This window comes from Bufo bufo, chromosome 6 (assembly GCF_905171765.1).
Source record: "Bufo bufo chromosome 6, aBufBuf1.1, whole genome shotgun sequence".
Classification (NCBI taxonomy): domain Eukaryota; kingdom Metazoa; phylum Chordata; class Amphibia; order Anura; family Bufonidae; genus Bufo; species Bufo bufo.
Window position 1 is genome coordinate 326,094,290 of NC_053394.1, and position 16,131 is coordinate 326,110,420.

The following is a 16,131-nucleotide window of genomic DNA, read 5'->3' on the forward strand; positions in this document are numbered from 1 at the left end:
GGGCCCAAAGACTGCCACAAAAAGATTCTGCAGACCACTAGCTTGTGATCTTCCAGCAACGGTTGTAGGATGTTTGTTCTCTGATGCTTCTCGTCTGACACCATCCTTTTGTTGAAGCAGAAAATGTCACTCATTGGAGAAGGCAACCCTTTGCCAATCAGTGGAGGTCTAATTCCGATATTGCTGCGATAATTGAAGCCTTTTCTGCTGATACAACTTCTTTAGCAGAGGTGCAGTGACGATCCGTCTGCTTCAGAGCCCCCATACGCAGTAGGGTTGGCTGAACTGTTTGACACACATCTGGTAGCCCCTGGTCATCTTGGCGATGCGTTGCTCCACTGTAGTGTATTGGTCTACCTTTGCACACCTTTGTAGCTGACTTTCACCTCTTACATCAATGACTTGGTGCTCTGCAGTTTTCACATCACTTATGGCACCATTGTGAAATTGTCCATTCATGATACACTTTCACCACTGCACAGTTTTAGAAATACTGCCGCCCTGGGCCGAGAGCCAATAATCATCCCTTTTTGCAACTCTGATAAATCACCCCTGGTACCCATTACAGCATGATGACGTTTACACTGCCTGGACCTGTCTATCAAACTGCAGAGGGCGTGGCAGTTGCAGAGAGAGCTGAGCCTCTAGGTGTAATGGCAACGCCCCCGTTGCTCCTAGAGGCTCATTTGCATATATAAAACATAATTTGTCTCAGCAATACAGGCACATATGAACATGGGACCAACACAGATGCCTTCAGCTGCCAAGTGCACATGTAACCGGTCAGCCAGTTTTATAGGTACAAATCTGCCGACAGATGCCCTTTAAAGAGAAACCTAGAAGATTTTTGTAACTTGCAAATGCGAGTGAACAAGTGACATCTTGGCACCTTGGGCATATGCCCTTCTAGATGTTTTTTGCCATGTAGCTGAATGCAGGGTGTGCATTACCAGCAGCGGAGAGGCTGATTTATTAACAGGAAGTCTAGAAGAAAATCCTTGCCCCCATGATCACCAGTTTGTGACAGAGACCCCCATACCAGCGACTCGTCCTGTTTTATACCGTGTGGACTTAGTGCAGTATTACTCTGGGGCCTGGATGCGTCGTTTCTATGCCTTCTGCCTCCGTTCTGCACGATGAACTCCCCAGAGCTGGACTCTGATGATGTAGATGATCGCTCATCCTTCACAACATTCACACCCTTTTCTGCACAGCAACAGTGATGCATGTAACCGATGAGAACAGTGCAAACCTATGGGTGCCGGCTGTATCCCACACTGCACTGCCTAGCAACTCTGCCCTGGTTGCCAAGCAACCGTGCTACTATCCGTCCCTGGATGGAAAAAAATGCGCCAATCTGCTGAACAGCTGATTTAACCGTTTCACACTCGGAACTGTTCCATCTGGGTTGTTCTGTTTTCTCTAGTCAACCTGTGTGGTTATAAACTGTGGTGCTGAGATTAGGTTTGTGGTTTGAAACGATACCTTAAAGGTATGTTCACATGCAAAGGATTCTACAAAATCTCATCCACACAATGCAGAAAAAATCTGCTGCAGAAATTGACCCGTGGTGCGGATTTAAAATCTGCAGCATGATGGTATGTGCATGGATTTCGCACTTTCCCATGCACAGTAAAATCTGCGACAAATCTGCATGTAATTCATTTGGATTTTGCAGTGAAAATCCACCCCATGTGGCAGGTATTACTGTAATTCTGGGGAAAGTCGTGTGTCTCCTCCAAGCATCTCTTAAATGAATCCTGGCATGTCAAAGCTGTGTCCGTTTTGCGTTCCGCAAACCACGTAGTCTCAAAATACGGATGCAGTCCGTGTGCCGTCCGCATTCATTTTGCAGACCCATTGACTTCAATGGGTCTGGGGAATGCGTTTTGTGAAGTCTACCTTTTTGCAGGAAAGGGGCATACAGATGCGGAAGGCACACAGATGATCTGTATGTCTCTTCCACAAAAGGACAGAGCATGTCCTATCCTTGGACACAAAATGCAGACTATGGACCTGTTGAATAAAAAAAAATGCAGACTCAATACGGACGCAATACTTATTTAACAGACCTCAAAATACATACGGTCATATACGTAAGGCCCCTTTCACACGAGCGAGTATTCCGCGCGGATGCGATGCGGGAGGTGAACGCATTGCACCCACACTGAATACTGACCCATTCATTTCTATGGGGCTGTGCACACGAGCGGTGATTTTCACGCATCACTTGTGCGTTGCGTGAAAATCGCAGCATGCTCCTCTTTGTGCGTTTTTCACGCAACGCAGGCCCCATAGAAGTGAATGGGGTTGCGTGAAAATCGCAAGCAAGTGCGGATGCGGTGCGATTTTCACGCATGGTTGCTAGGTGACCATCTATAAACTGTATTATTTTCCCTTTATAACATGGTTATAAGGGAAAATAATAGCATTCTGAATACAGAATGCATAGTAGGTGATCAATTGAGGGTTAAAAAAAAATAAAAAAAATTAACTCACCTTCTCCTCTTGTTCGCGTAGCTCTCGGTCTCTTCTTTACTTCTCAAAAGATGAACTATCGGCTAAAGGACCTTTGGTGACGTCAGATCACATGCTCCAATCACATGGTACATCACCGTGGTGATGTACCATGTGATTGGAGCATGTGATCTGACGTCACCAAAGGTCCTTTAGCCCACAACTCCTCATTAAAGAACTAAAGACCGGGAGAACTACGCGAACAAGAGGAGAAGGTGAGTTAATTTTTTATTTTTTTTTAACCCTCAATTGATCACCTACTAAGCATTCTGTATCCAGAATGCTATTATTTTCCCTTATAACCATGTTATAAGGGAAAATAATACAATCTACAGAACATTGATCCCAAGCCCGAACTTCTGTGAAGAAGTTCGGGTTTGGGTACCAAACATGCGCGATTTTTCTCACGCGCGTGCAAAACGCATTACAATGTTTTGCACACGCGCGGAAAAATCGCGGGTGTTCCCGCAACGCACCCGCACATTTTCCCGCAACGCCCGTGTGAAAGAGGCCTAAGTCTTACAGTATGTGAACGTCAGAATTCAATAAATCTGATCTGGAAGATATACTATATTGGACTGTAGTAGTCAGGTTAAATTGCCGTATTGGCACTTTGCGATAAATAAGTGGGTTTTGGATTGCAGTTTAGGCACTCTGTCTCTAAAGGTTCACCATCATTGGTATAGTATATTGATTGCCAGGCTTTGTCTTTTAAAACTAATTGAAGGATAGGTCATCAGTATCAAAATCCCCCTAATAAAAACCTGATCTAGTGTGCTGTGGGCCGAACTTCTAACAAGATGATGACCCTAGGCAGACAGATGAGACAACCTAGGGACAACTCTCTAAATGTCCTTGAGTGGACCTGCCAGAGCCTTAAAACCAATCAAACATCTCTGGAGAGACCTGAAAATGGCTGTCCACCTGCAGAGAAGAATGACAGAAAATCCCCAAATTTAGGTGTGCAGACCTTGAGGCATCATACTCAAGAAGACTGGAGGCTGTAATCGCTGCCATAGGTGCCTCTACGAAGTCCTGAGTAAAGGGTCTGAATACTGCAAGAGTTTTGTTCTTCTTTTTCAATAAATTAGCAAAGATTTCTAACAATTTGTTTTCCCTTTCTCATTATGATGGGGTGGGGCCACGACATAACAAAATGTGAAAAAAGTGAAAGACTTTCCGAATGCAATGTATACCTAGTAGGTTTACAAGATGGGGGGCAGATGGCTGAAAATGTTACTTATTTTTAATGTGTATATTATAGTTCTAATTAATAGAAATGGATTATAGCAGTCTTGCATGTGCATCACATAATGGTTCCTACAAAGCAACAGCGCTCAATATGAATTCTTATGAAGACCTTAATAGTAAGAATGTTGTCTTCCATGTAGATAAAAGACCTGCAGTTGGTACTGTCTGATGCCAACGAGACCATCCAGGGGATGCAGGAACAGCTGTCGCAGGAAAGGCAATTACGGAAAGAAGATGAGGATGTCTTCCACCAGAAGATTGCACAGGTCACTTTCTGTTACCATCATAGCATCAAGTTTGACTATAACATTAGGTTCACCATTGGGTTCACTCTCCATCCCCATGATCCAGTTTAGGCGAGTCTCCCCTCCATTATGGTTTTCCAGCCACATATCCAGTTTCCAAGTAGACTTTCTTCTCCCTACATATATATAAAAAAACAAGGCCTGTATGCGGTAGTACGGGTCTGCCCTATTGAACCTAATGGAGCTTAGCTGCAATACCACACAAAACCCATGGTGCTGTTTTTAGAAGAAAGCAGCCATGTTTTTCTAGTCCTGGACATCCCCTTTAAATTAACAAGTAGCTACTACAGCATACTAATGTATGTTTTACCCTGAACTGTTGTAGCATTTCAGAAACATAATGCTTTTTGCGGCCAGCCTCTCCCTTGATGCTTTGCTTTGATTGACAGGACCAGGTAGCGGCTGGTCCCAAAAAGGAGTGAAGCTTGGGGGCAGCAGTGACTCCCTGGTAGCGCCAAATGCCTAATTGCATATTAGACAAAGTATCATAACTTGCGAACAAAATCTCGGCTCAACCATAGAACAAGAACAGAGCTTATAACAGGTGAACCACAGCTATGTGTCTATGCAAAAAGTTGGATAGGGAGGTCACTGGTGATAGATTACCTTTAACGTCTGAGTTACAGCTTCCATTTATGATGGAAACCAGGACACTGTGCTGTTCCATCGTACATCAACTTCAAACTGCACCCAATGTACCTCATTGATTTTGGAGATCCCTCAGGGGTTCCTTTGTTTTGACACTAAGTATAGCTCTGTATGCTGTGATATTTTTGCTGTCAAAAGTGACAATGTTTGTTTGCCAGAACCCCCCCAAGAGCGGCTTATAGAGCAGATGTGAACCGAACCCTCTGGTTAGGAGCCTCAAACCTTTGACCTTACGTATTTGAGTAATATAGAAACTTTATTTTTTATAAATGCTTTGTTTTTGCAGCTAAAAGAGGATCATCAGAAGTTGCTTTTGAGACGCGAGTTTGAGCTCCAGAGTTTGGGCCTCCAAAGGAGGTTAGAGCAGAAGTTCTGGAGCCAGGAGAAGAATGTTCTGGTGCAAGAGATGCAGCAATTTAAACAGAGTTTCTTCCTGACCTTCATGAAGCTCAAGTGGTTTCTTCAACGTTGGCGGAAAGGCAAAGTCCTCCAGGGTGATGGAGAAGACTTTCTGGAGGCAAGTATGCACTGTATATTGTTTTTCCGTAAAACTCAGGCAGTCCATAAGAAGCCTTCACGTCCCTTTCTTATTTGAATGTACAGTTTTTCAATTGACAGATTTGTGTTGGAAGAATTTTCTTCTGCAAAACTCTACAATGGAACTGAATTTCTATAGCCGATAATAATGAAAAATGAGAGCTGACTTGGGAGTTCTGCTCCACATTTCTCCTACCGTGACGCTCACAGGCTCTCTCGGCTTTAATTTCTACATCTCATGTACAGAATACTGATGCTCTTACACAAAACTAGTGTGCATCCTAATGCCCAGTATTCTCAGTGTTGAGTAGAACCAGCAGATATAATGGACTTGTATACCATTGGGTCATTTCTGGAATGGCCGCTTGTCACATATTTAAATAGAATATCAGCTCCAACTTCCTCTCTCCCCCATTGACATGCATGTTGGGGTGGTTGGATGATATGACTGAAGATGAGGATCTGAGAATCACATTAGAACTTAATCTCTATCATGCCAGGAAGATGGCTGCCCACTGCCTTGAGAGTTGTCTCCCTAGAATGTGTAGACAGAATAAATCCCACCCTACGCTGGGGGAAAAGCGTTGGCTGGATGTTGCGATGAAGTATGGGGTAAATAGAGAGCATCTCGGGGGCTATCCTCCTTGTTACCCTTTGTGTATGATGTGGAGATTGTTACACTGCACATATGTGTACTACATTTCCTATAGGCTCTCCCTGCTTGTGCTATGTTTGCAATGTGCCTGCTAGGGTATTGATGCTTCAAAAAAGGAAAAGGTCTATTTGCATGTATCTGACAATATGATCTACTCAGGTGCTACATATCAGACCAGAGCGGGATGTATTGTTTGCAGAAATGGTATCTGATCCCCAAAAGAAATTAATTTCTCTGGTGTATTTGGTGCCAAATCTTGGAGCGTTACCGACCTCGCAGAACAGGTTTGTATCTGGTGTAAATGCGCTTCTTTACATCTGAGGCATCCTGTTCTGTCCTCACATCCTGCATGTCTCCAAGTTTAGAGACCTAGAACATCTAGGATATCTGTATAGTACACACTACTGGTCCATTTTCTGTATAGTACGGTAGCAGACATTCCTCTAAAACTACAAGGCCTCTTCTTTGTCCATTTATAAAAAGCTTGGGTCCAGTTTCACATGAGCCTATTACGACCACATTTGTGCACCCATATCATGGTTGAAGTTCCTGGCTTAATCCAGATCTATAATGCTGGAAGTTCTGGTCAGTAGATCAGTGGTCTCGGCTGTAATGTACTTCTGTTAAACTGGCCTATTGCAAGCATTAAAGGGAATCTTTAATCTTCCCCAGTTTTATGCCGCCCTATCTGAAAGCAGCACAAACTGATGACCGATACCCTGAACAAAGTGATGAAGTCACTTTCCTAACTTGACCAAGTTATTTTGCTAAAATGTACAAAGTACTGGAGACCATACAATATGCTGCACAAACCAGGCAGTCCTCACATTCATGAGCTTGCGGCTCTCCTCTGCCCCCTACTGCTGATTAACATGTCTGGTCCAATCAATGGCAAGTGTTGAGGTGACCCCGGGAGCACATGAAATATGAGGACTCCTTGGTGCGGTGTATTAAGCAGACGCTGGCACTTTCCACACACTGGAGCTATTCAATACAGATTTTTGCAAAACTGGGTCAGTTCTAGAAAGTGACCCAGTGTGTTAGTCAAGCTACCGGTCACCACTTTATGCTGCTGTCAGGGTTAAATGGTGACAGATTCCTTTTTAAAGGGGCAGCCCATCTAGAATATTGATGGCATATCGCTAGGAGGTCAGATAAGGGGGACCCGCTCCTATCTCCAATATAGGGCCCCTGAGGTGAACGGAAAGCAGCCACGCATGCGCGTCATTCATTGCTTTGGGTGCTGGTTCGACTATTTCTGGCAGTCCCATAGCGGTAAATGCAGCGATGCCTGCGCAGTGCATTCTACGTTTATTAACATGGGATTTCCGAAAACGGCCAAGCACGCTTGCCTTCATTTCAGGGGGCCCTGCTCTGGAGATAGGAGCAGGTTCCAGAGGTGGGACCTGCACGTATCTAACAGTAAAGGCATATCTTCGTGTCCAAAAAGAGCCAGCTTTAAAAACGGCAGAAGACAACGCAAACAAGTTTCCAGCAGATGGGAGTAAATTAATGTAAACCTGTATCTATCCTAGGATGAAAATGAAAAGGCAATAAATGATTTCATTTTCATCCTAGGATATTTTAAATAGAAGGACAGGCTACATGGACCAGGGGGTCTTTTTCTGCCGCCATTTTTCTGTTTTTAAAGTCCATTCATTTTTATTAGGAGAAAAAAAGAGTGCCGCTAAATCGCCCCAATCCCTTCCTCCCATTTCCGCTTGGATACATTTTAGTCTTAATTAACTAAATGTATTTTAATCTTCTATATCTGAACAGAGCTGCCGTACATGTAAGGCCCCATACGGGCCTCTGATGTCTCCTTACTGGACTCCGTGCCTCTAATTGTTCTTAAGCTGACTAATTGGCTTTCTTATGTGTCTTTTCAAGAATTATACGGCAAATGGATATTGTCATGCTAAGTAGCTGGGTAATCACAACATGCCACCCTAATACCAGTTGATGCGCTCGGCTGGTAATGTTGCGTGCTGTGCCAACTAAGCGGAGAGTGAAGGTTAGAAAAACAGTCGAGACCTTTTGGTGAACAAAGGCTTACAAAATACTGGGTGCAAATTAAAGGTGCCAACGGGTTTACACTCCATAATTAAGATCTTGTCATCGAGTCCCCAAGCTGTACTGTTCAGCCTACCCGAGGAGGGGTGGGATCGATCACAAAGCGCCGTCTTTCTTCTGCCCAGTCACTGGGATCTATATATAAACCAGACTGCGTTCCTCGCATGGTGCTGTTACAGCACTCGGTGGGGAGCCATCGTCTCGGGCGGCACTGCTGCCTCAGGCGTTGTCTTTCCTGGTCCTGACAGCAGCTGTTGTGGATGAATCTCTGCATGTGACTAAACCTATTTTCTAGCTGAGCTTCACCAGCAGGCAGCCCAGCCAGGAATGTATTAGACTAATGTGGATTACATGGACAGCGCTGGACCAATCTGATTATCTGCTGCTCAGAGTTACAGGAAGGCAGCATATGCCATTTAAACAAATGATACGGTGAAATGGGTTAGAGGGTCAGTGCTACTGAAGAATCTTCCATGGAGAAGAGAGATACTTAAAGGGGGTATGCCATGGTTGATGTGAAAAAAATCAGACATCATATAGTACAAGATAATCTTTCTAACAACGCTAGAACCAGCCCTGTACCCCACATGGGTCCAGAGATCTCCCCATTCATTGCTTCAATTGTTCTGCTAGATGTATTTCGGGCTGGTAGCTTAGGGGGGGTGTCCTTTCTTAGCTCTCGCCCTGTAACCGCCACAGCTTCTAAGACCCCTTTCATACGAGCGAGTTTTCCGCTCAGGTGCGATGCGTGAAGTTAACACATAGCACCCGCACTGAATCCTGACCCATGTACATGAGCAATGTTTTTCACGCATCAGTTCTGCATTGTGTGAGAATCTCAGCCTGTTCTATATTCAGCGTTTTTCATGCAGCCCTGGCCCCATAGAAGTGAATGGGGCTGCATCCGGATACAATGCGTTTTTCACTGACTGTTGCTAGGAGCTTTTTGTAAATCTTCAGGGGTTTTTTCACACGTGTGAAAAACGCATCAAAACTGATTGCACCCGCGCGGAAAAAACTGAACTCAATCGCAGACAAAACTGACTGAACTTGCTTGCGAAATAGTGCGTGTTTCACTGAACGCGCCCTGAGAGAATCTGTATCGTTCGTGTGAAAGAGAACATATGGCAGTTGAAGTTTTTAACTGAGCATGTGTGGCCACTTCATTGAGGTGGACTGAGAAATAAGGAAAAGAACAAACCTCAGGTGGCGCTATACCGATAGATTTTATTGAATAGATCAGTAGCTATACAACATTTGTAATTGTATGCAACTGCAAAAGTATTGAGATCCAGGGGCTTCTTTGAAAAATAAATTTAAATTTTTTTTTTTTTTTAGTGCTCTCATTAAGAGAAACAAAATAAGAGTATTGCATCTTTGATACCTTTTTAATGGCTAACAAAAATAGAAGTAATGATGTTACACAGCGAGCTTTCGAGACAGCACTAAACTAATTTTCTGTTGGCTAACGCGTTACCTCATGGCACAACCTCTAAGTTTTTCATGAGGTCAATGTTGCCAAGACACTGTGAGTTCTTCATAATAGGGGTATAATAGGCTGCCTATCTATCTATGTATCATCTATCTATCTAAGTATACATCTATTTAGTAGTTTTCCCATAGGTTGTTTCACCATAAGAACATCTCTCCTATCCACAGGATGCACGCTTCCGCTCCAGTCAACTTGTGGGACCACAGACGAGCAGCAGAGTACAGCAGCTGGCGATCTCCAGCAGTCCCATAAAGTTGAATGGAGTGGCAGCAGGCAATCCTAGGACTCGCCCCATTCTTCTAGATATCCCAGCAGTTGTACCCCAACTGATCAAATACCTGTGGATAGAAGTTCTTATGGTGGGACAACCCCTAAAAAGGAGACCTGCTTGTTCTCCAAACATGTCTATTTTAGCAAAGTATATTCCATGAACTAACGATTTTGAAGCATCCTGGAAGTCCTCCTAAAATTGTATGAATTGACGTTACCATTCTCTTTGTTAATAGGGCATCTCCCCATACACTCTGAAACTGTCAGCATTGATTAGACAGTGTCCTAGTGTAGGGAAACGCCACTTTACACGTGGTATGGTTGTCTTTAAGTAAAAGAATTGCAAGTAATAAGATGCCCCTGAGCATGGGGGTGATTCCCCAGCTTGTCCAGACTCCTTAATGACAGTTGTCTTTCGATGCAGTGATCTATATAGCATAAACTGATATTTGGGTGTCCGCCTGGCCGTGCGGAGGCGAGCGGATCCGTCCACACTTACAATGTAAGTTAATGGGGACGGATCCGTTTGAAGATGACACAAACTGGCTCAATCTTCAAACGGATCCGTCCCCCATTGACTTTCAATGTAAAGTCAGGACGGATCCGTCTGAACTACTTTCACACTTAGAATTTTTTTTAAACTATAATGCAGACGGACCCGCTCTGAACGCAAGTGTGAAAGTAGCCTAAGTATACCATTGCTCATGTCTGCCATTGGCTCTCATTATAAATGTGATGAGCTAAATTGCATATTGCAATTTAGTAGTCTGGGAACCCTTGCCCATGGTCATATGCTTGAAGACGATACGGATGTCACTGAGGAACAGCTGAACAGCATTTCTAACCACCGAAAAGAAGGGCCAGCTGGGGGACTTGAACTCACTGGGGATCCATTTAACTTCTGGAAATGCATTGTAAGTAACATAATTGTGTCCTGTGATTAAAGGCAATGTCAGCCCTGTTGAGGTATTTTCACATTATTGCCCTATGGGAATATGTCCATATGGTCATTACTGAAGGAATGAACTGGTTACTAGAGTACTTTAAGGATCTGTTCTTGTGTACATTCAACACATTCACTGATTTTATTTCACTTTTCTCCCTATTTTCCCACCTTTTAGATAAATAGCGTAAAAGAACTGTACATGCTGATTGAGGAGGAAGAATTAAACCTCCCCTCCTGCGATGGAGAAACACGGCCGCAGAATATGGTAAATACAGAACGAGGTGGAAAAGCCTCTATAATGATTCCCTTTAACCTTGATATTGCGCCCAATAGAAAACTAATCTCCTTAACTCTAGTGATCTCTGAAGGTCTTACAGTAAATTTGGGACAGTAGAGGAAGAAAACAGTAATTGGAAATCTCACTATGACATAACTTTGTCACATCTTTGTATATGAGTAAAATAGTCATTAAAAATTAGGAGAACTACAGTGGCACACCTAGGAGGACCATTGATGACCATTTGGAAGCTGCACCTATGCTGCAGTCGGCTTTCCTTTTAGGCATGCAAGACTTTGATGACCAATAGACCTGATATTTTTCTTTTTTACCTTACAGACCATAGAGTCTATGAAGACGTTGTCTGATGTTAAGAAGATCCTGAAAGACCTTTGCAATGAGTTGCAGGAGGAGAGACGAGGAATGAATGAGCTTCAGCAGCAATTTGCTAGAGCTAAAGCAGCCTGGGAGATGGAGAGAACTGAACTCCAGGTTGGTTTCTGAGAACGTAGACAGTGGGAACACATATGTATATTATATAACATGTAATGGAAGCCACTTTTAAATCTTCAGTGAGGATAGGTTCACACTTGCTTTAAAGGGATCTGGCAGGCTGTTCAGGCAGAGAACAGCCTGCCAGGGTTCACCGATCCTTCCCAGCCTATATTGAGATCCGGCTGCTCTCCTGTGAAATCCCAGAAAGTGGCCAGATCCCATTATATTCCGTGAGGTTTGGCAGTAATGGCAGTATCTGGCTAGGCAGGATCCAGTGAACTCTGGCAGGTGGTTCTCTGCCTGAACAGCCTGTTGGATTCGTTAATGCAAGTGGGAACCTAACCTAAGAAGGTTGCCTTTGGGGCTGGAACAATTTGCAAACACTTTCCCTTCCATGCATTACATTTGCATACTGTAGAATGCGCCTACAAATGGGGGAACACAATTGTTGCCTGTTACAGGGTGATTATTGGTCAGAAGAAGTGTTCATGTTCGCTCCTTCCTTGTACACACTGCTGCTGTACTGCCAGCGACGCCTTGTTCCTCCCCGCAACGTTGGACGTACAGGAGCATTTCCTTGTCGTTGTCTTGTTTCTTTTCATTTGGCTTTTACATCACAGTTCTCTCCTTTCCTGTCTGAGTATTTATCCCGTGTCATCACTGCCTTCGTGTCCCCGTGGGTATTACCCTTTTACCTCTGCTTCCTGCCTGTATTACCAGTGCATTGTTCCTCTGCCAGCTATCCTAAAATCACAGATTTGCAGTATCTCTTTAAACCGTGGCTTCTGATTCCAAAATAGCTGCTTCCTCTACAATCCCTGAAAGCAAAACTACCAATTATATCCTATAATGATCTCTTTTCAAAGACGACATGTGCAGGGAGTGCTGGGTGGCTTTCCCTGAAACAGACGGCTGCCTATCTGCTCATTTAGTTTTGCTAAGCAAGCTGGTGAATTGGACATTTTAGGCTTGGGGCCACACCCAGAGTTTTCATAGCCTGATGTCCATGGGTTGTATCTGGTATTGCAACTCGGTCCCAATCACTTGCGTGAGAATGGGCTGCAATACCAGACACGGTGAATGCACAAAAGTGGAAGAAATAGACCATTTGGAAAACCCCTTGTACAAGATTACACTATGTTCTAGAAACCCCTACAGCTAATATTTATGGAAAGGTTATCTGCCCCCAGTTGCTATCTACAGCTTATATATTAAAGGGGTTATCCCATTACTAGAAATATTCACTAGGTAGGAGATAAGTGTCTGACTGTCCGGGATCCCCATCACAATTGAATGTAGCAGCGGTCACACTTTTTTATTCTTTTCAATGCAATTTTTTTTTTTTTTACAACTATTATAACCACTTAAAATCTAAGGTGCTTTTTTGAAGCTCCCCGGCCTCCTTATTGCTCTTCGTTGCCACTATATATGTACCCTGGGTCGGTAACTGATCCCTTGTGTTTTGTTAATGCTCACCTATGTACAAGGATAACAGCTTGTGAGCAGCAGCATGCGGTATTAATAATACATGTATGGCTGCTGGTTGTCAGCTATACAGTAAATCATAGATACACGGATGGAGATGGAAAGACGTTAGTTTCCGATGTGTCCTGGGATAGTCAGGTAGGTGTAGCGCTGCGCACATGACCAAGCGGTCACTGAACCGCTGTGTGATGGTCCCTCATAGTCCAGTCACGGATAAATGATCTGCTTCAGATATGTGAGAGACTTTGGAAATGTGATAGTCATTCCAGCAGTAGGAGAGTCCGGAAACATGATCACTGCGTCACAAAGAGAAGTCACTAGGAAAATGATAGCCATTCATGAAGTGGGATAGACTCTGCGCATGATGGATTTTATGGGGGTGACTGAACGGAGCCACACGCCGCAGTTGAGTAAACCTTTAGTAGTGCCCGGTTTCTCCTTAGAGTTTCATAGCTTGTATGACGCGTTTAATAATGAAACTTAAAGGGATTGTGCAGCCAGTATACTTCCTCGGGATAGGTCATCAGTATCCGATCGGTGGGGGTCCAACTCCCGTCACCCCCGCCGGCCAGCTATTTGAAGAGGAGGTGGTGCTGGTACGAGCACTGCTTCCTCTCCAAGATTTCACTGCGCGTCGGCTCGCTTGCAGTGGCTGCGCAGTGTAAGTAAAAGTGCTCGTCCCATTCATTTGTAAATACACTGTGCCACCGAGACATCCCAGAAGACGTGCAATGTAATCGTGAAGAGGAACTAGCTCTCATATGAGCGCCGCCTCCTCCTCTTCAAACAGCTGATTGGCGGGGGTGCTGGAGTCGGACCCCCACCGATCAGATATTAATGACCTATCCGTATGTCTTTGACGCAAGACAGTATATAGCAATACAGTGGGATGTCACCCATTGGTCCCAATGTAAATAAAAATGTATACGTCACATTGTTTTCTGTGGTTTATGGAAAAGCATAGTACACTGCTCTTTCCTATACATTTGCAAAAAATGTATACCCGCCAGACTCCTTGTCCTCAGCCAGGTGATTGAGGGCCTATGGATATGTTCAGACCTGAGGTGTAAAGTGAGTTTTAAGGCGTCAATTCGCTATACATTAGCCATTTTTCTTGACAAAAGCAATTATGTTCACGAGGCCTGTCATGTACGCGCAGTTACGACCAGTCGTTTTTGTAAGATACTTTACCCAAATAGCATTTTTTTTTTTTGGCACATGCTGCCCCAGAATCCAGGGCACAAGAAGAATTTCCATGGCCTCACGTTCCTGTGGGAAATCTTCTCTAACTTCAGTGTTTTCTAAAGGAAGTAAGGCTTATGATTTGGGGACCTGGAAAGTGCAGAAAATAATCACATTATGTCACATGTCTGTCTTTTTTTTTTTGTCCTATAGCTTATTTGGTTGTTGCCTTGAGATGATGAAACCCTGATTGTTCTTCTTTTTAGCTGGAATCTGGGAAACTTGGGGCAGACAGGGCTTCACCAGATATCAAAGCCGCGTTAAAGCGGGAAAGAGAGGATCACCAGCATCTTCTGGCCGAATCCTACAGTGCCGTCATGGACCTCACAAAACAACTGCAGGTCAGCGAGAAGAACTGGGCGCAAGAGAAGGAGGAGATGCTGGCTCGCTTCCAGGAAGAGCGCAAGCAGACGGAAGAGCGAGTCAAAGAGCTGCAGAATAAACTAAACCAGGTGAGAGGACGATGACAGAATGAGGGGGGCATGATGGGGACAAGTCACCACAGTGAGCGCACACTTGAGGATTATATTACCAAGCTAACGTGAACCTGTATTATACTCTGCAAACATTACTGTACCTTTAAGACTGCAGTAGATTGCGGATCATTAGCCATTTCCCGCAGGAGGGTTTGAATACAGTGTGAATAATCATCGGGATGACTCGTACCTATAGTCATGATTTCACATGAATCAGGTTGTTCACAATTTCCTGTGTTGGCAACTCCTTTTCTGCATTAACAAAACATCTACTATTTGCAAATTATCACAATGCAGCAAGGGATGATAGTTTAGTTTTTTTTTGTTTTTTTAGCTTTATACAATGAGATTCAGGGGTCAGCATCTATTAAAGGGGTATTCTGGTTATAATTCTTAGTAAAATAAGTTGTGTAATTTTTCAATATACTTCTTGTATCCAATCCTCATGGTTTTCAAGATCTCTGCTTGCAATCAGTTGGTAGGAACCTTCATTGCTAACTACTAGTAGATATCAATCTGTCCGGGTCATGCGATGATTGCATAGATCATGGCTCGATACAGTCGCCCATCGCATGGCCGGAACGCGCGGTGCGCCCATCGCATGGCCGGAACGCGTGGTGCGCCCATCGCATGGCCGGAACGCGTGGTGCGCCCATCGCATGGCCGGAACGCGCGGTGCGCCCATCGCATGGCCGGAACGCGCGGTGCGCCCATCGCATGGCCGGAACGCGCTTTAGACTGGGGGCTACACAACAAAATGTGTCGTGTGACATAACTTCTGATTGCTAGTGGTATCATGGTGCAACAGTCAAATGTGACTTTGCTGTGTTTTTTAAAGCCAAATCGCAGCTCTAAAATGGTTTTCTGCTGCATGGGACACGTCCCCACGTATCCCTGGCCTTATTCACTGGAAGTAAACCGCGAAAGTTCATATTGAATGACAGCAAGCAGAGATGTATACAAAAAGTATATTGCAGAAATATATATCTTTCTATTACACAAAGAATATCCTTTTATTTACCGAGTCTGGAATATCCCTTAAAGGGATTATCCCATGATTAATGTAAAAACATGAAAATCAGGCATCGTATATATTACATGATAATATCTTTCTAACAAACATAGAACCAGCCCTGCACCTCACACGGATCCAGAGATCTCCCCATTCATTGCTCCAATTGCTCTGCTAGATTTATATCAAGCTGGCAGCTCAAAGGGCATGCCCCTTCTGCTGCAGCTGTCTCCTTATCACAGCTCAGGAGGCAGTTGAAGGGTGAAGCTGAGCATGTGCGGCCATCTCAGCGAATCAGATAACGAAATAAGAAAAAAACAATCAGCAAGTGGAGCTATGCCGATGATTTTTATTAAAGAACTCTGTGGCTATGCAAAATTTTTAATTACATAAAATGACAAAAGTTTTCAGATCCAGCGGTTGGTTTGAAACCTGTAGAATGTGTTTGTG

General features: G+C 44.0%; 1 protein-coding gene across 3 annotated transcripts in view; it reads left to right on the top strand.

The window, feature by feature from the left end:
• Positions 1-16,131, top strand: part of SOGA1 (suppressor of glucose, autophagy associated 1) — a 73,149-nt gene that overhangs the window by 42,175 nt on the left and 14,843 nt on the right. For all 3 annotated transcript variants that reach the window (XM_040434935.1, XM_040434936.1, XM_040434939.1), the window contains exons 7-11: positions 3,909-4,034; positions 5,008-5,238; positions 10,870-10,959; positions 11,311-11,463; positions 14,400-14,645. In XM_040434935.1, the coding sequence (XP_040290869.1) occupies positions 3,909-4,034; positions 5,008-5,238; positions 10,870-10,959; positions 11,311-11,463; positions 14,400-14,645 (846 nt within the window). The remainder of the gene's footprint in view (positions 1-3,908; positions 4,035-5,007; positions 5,239-10,869; positions 10,960-11,310; positions 11,464-14,399; positions 14,646-16,131) is intronic.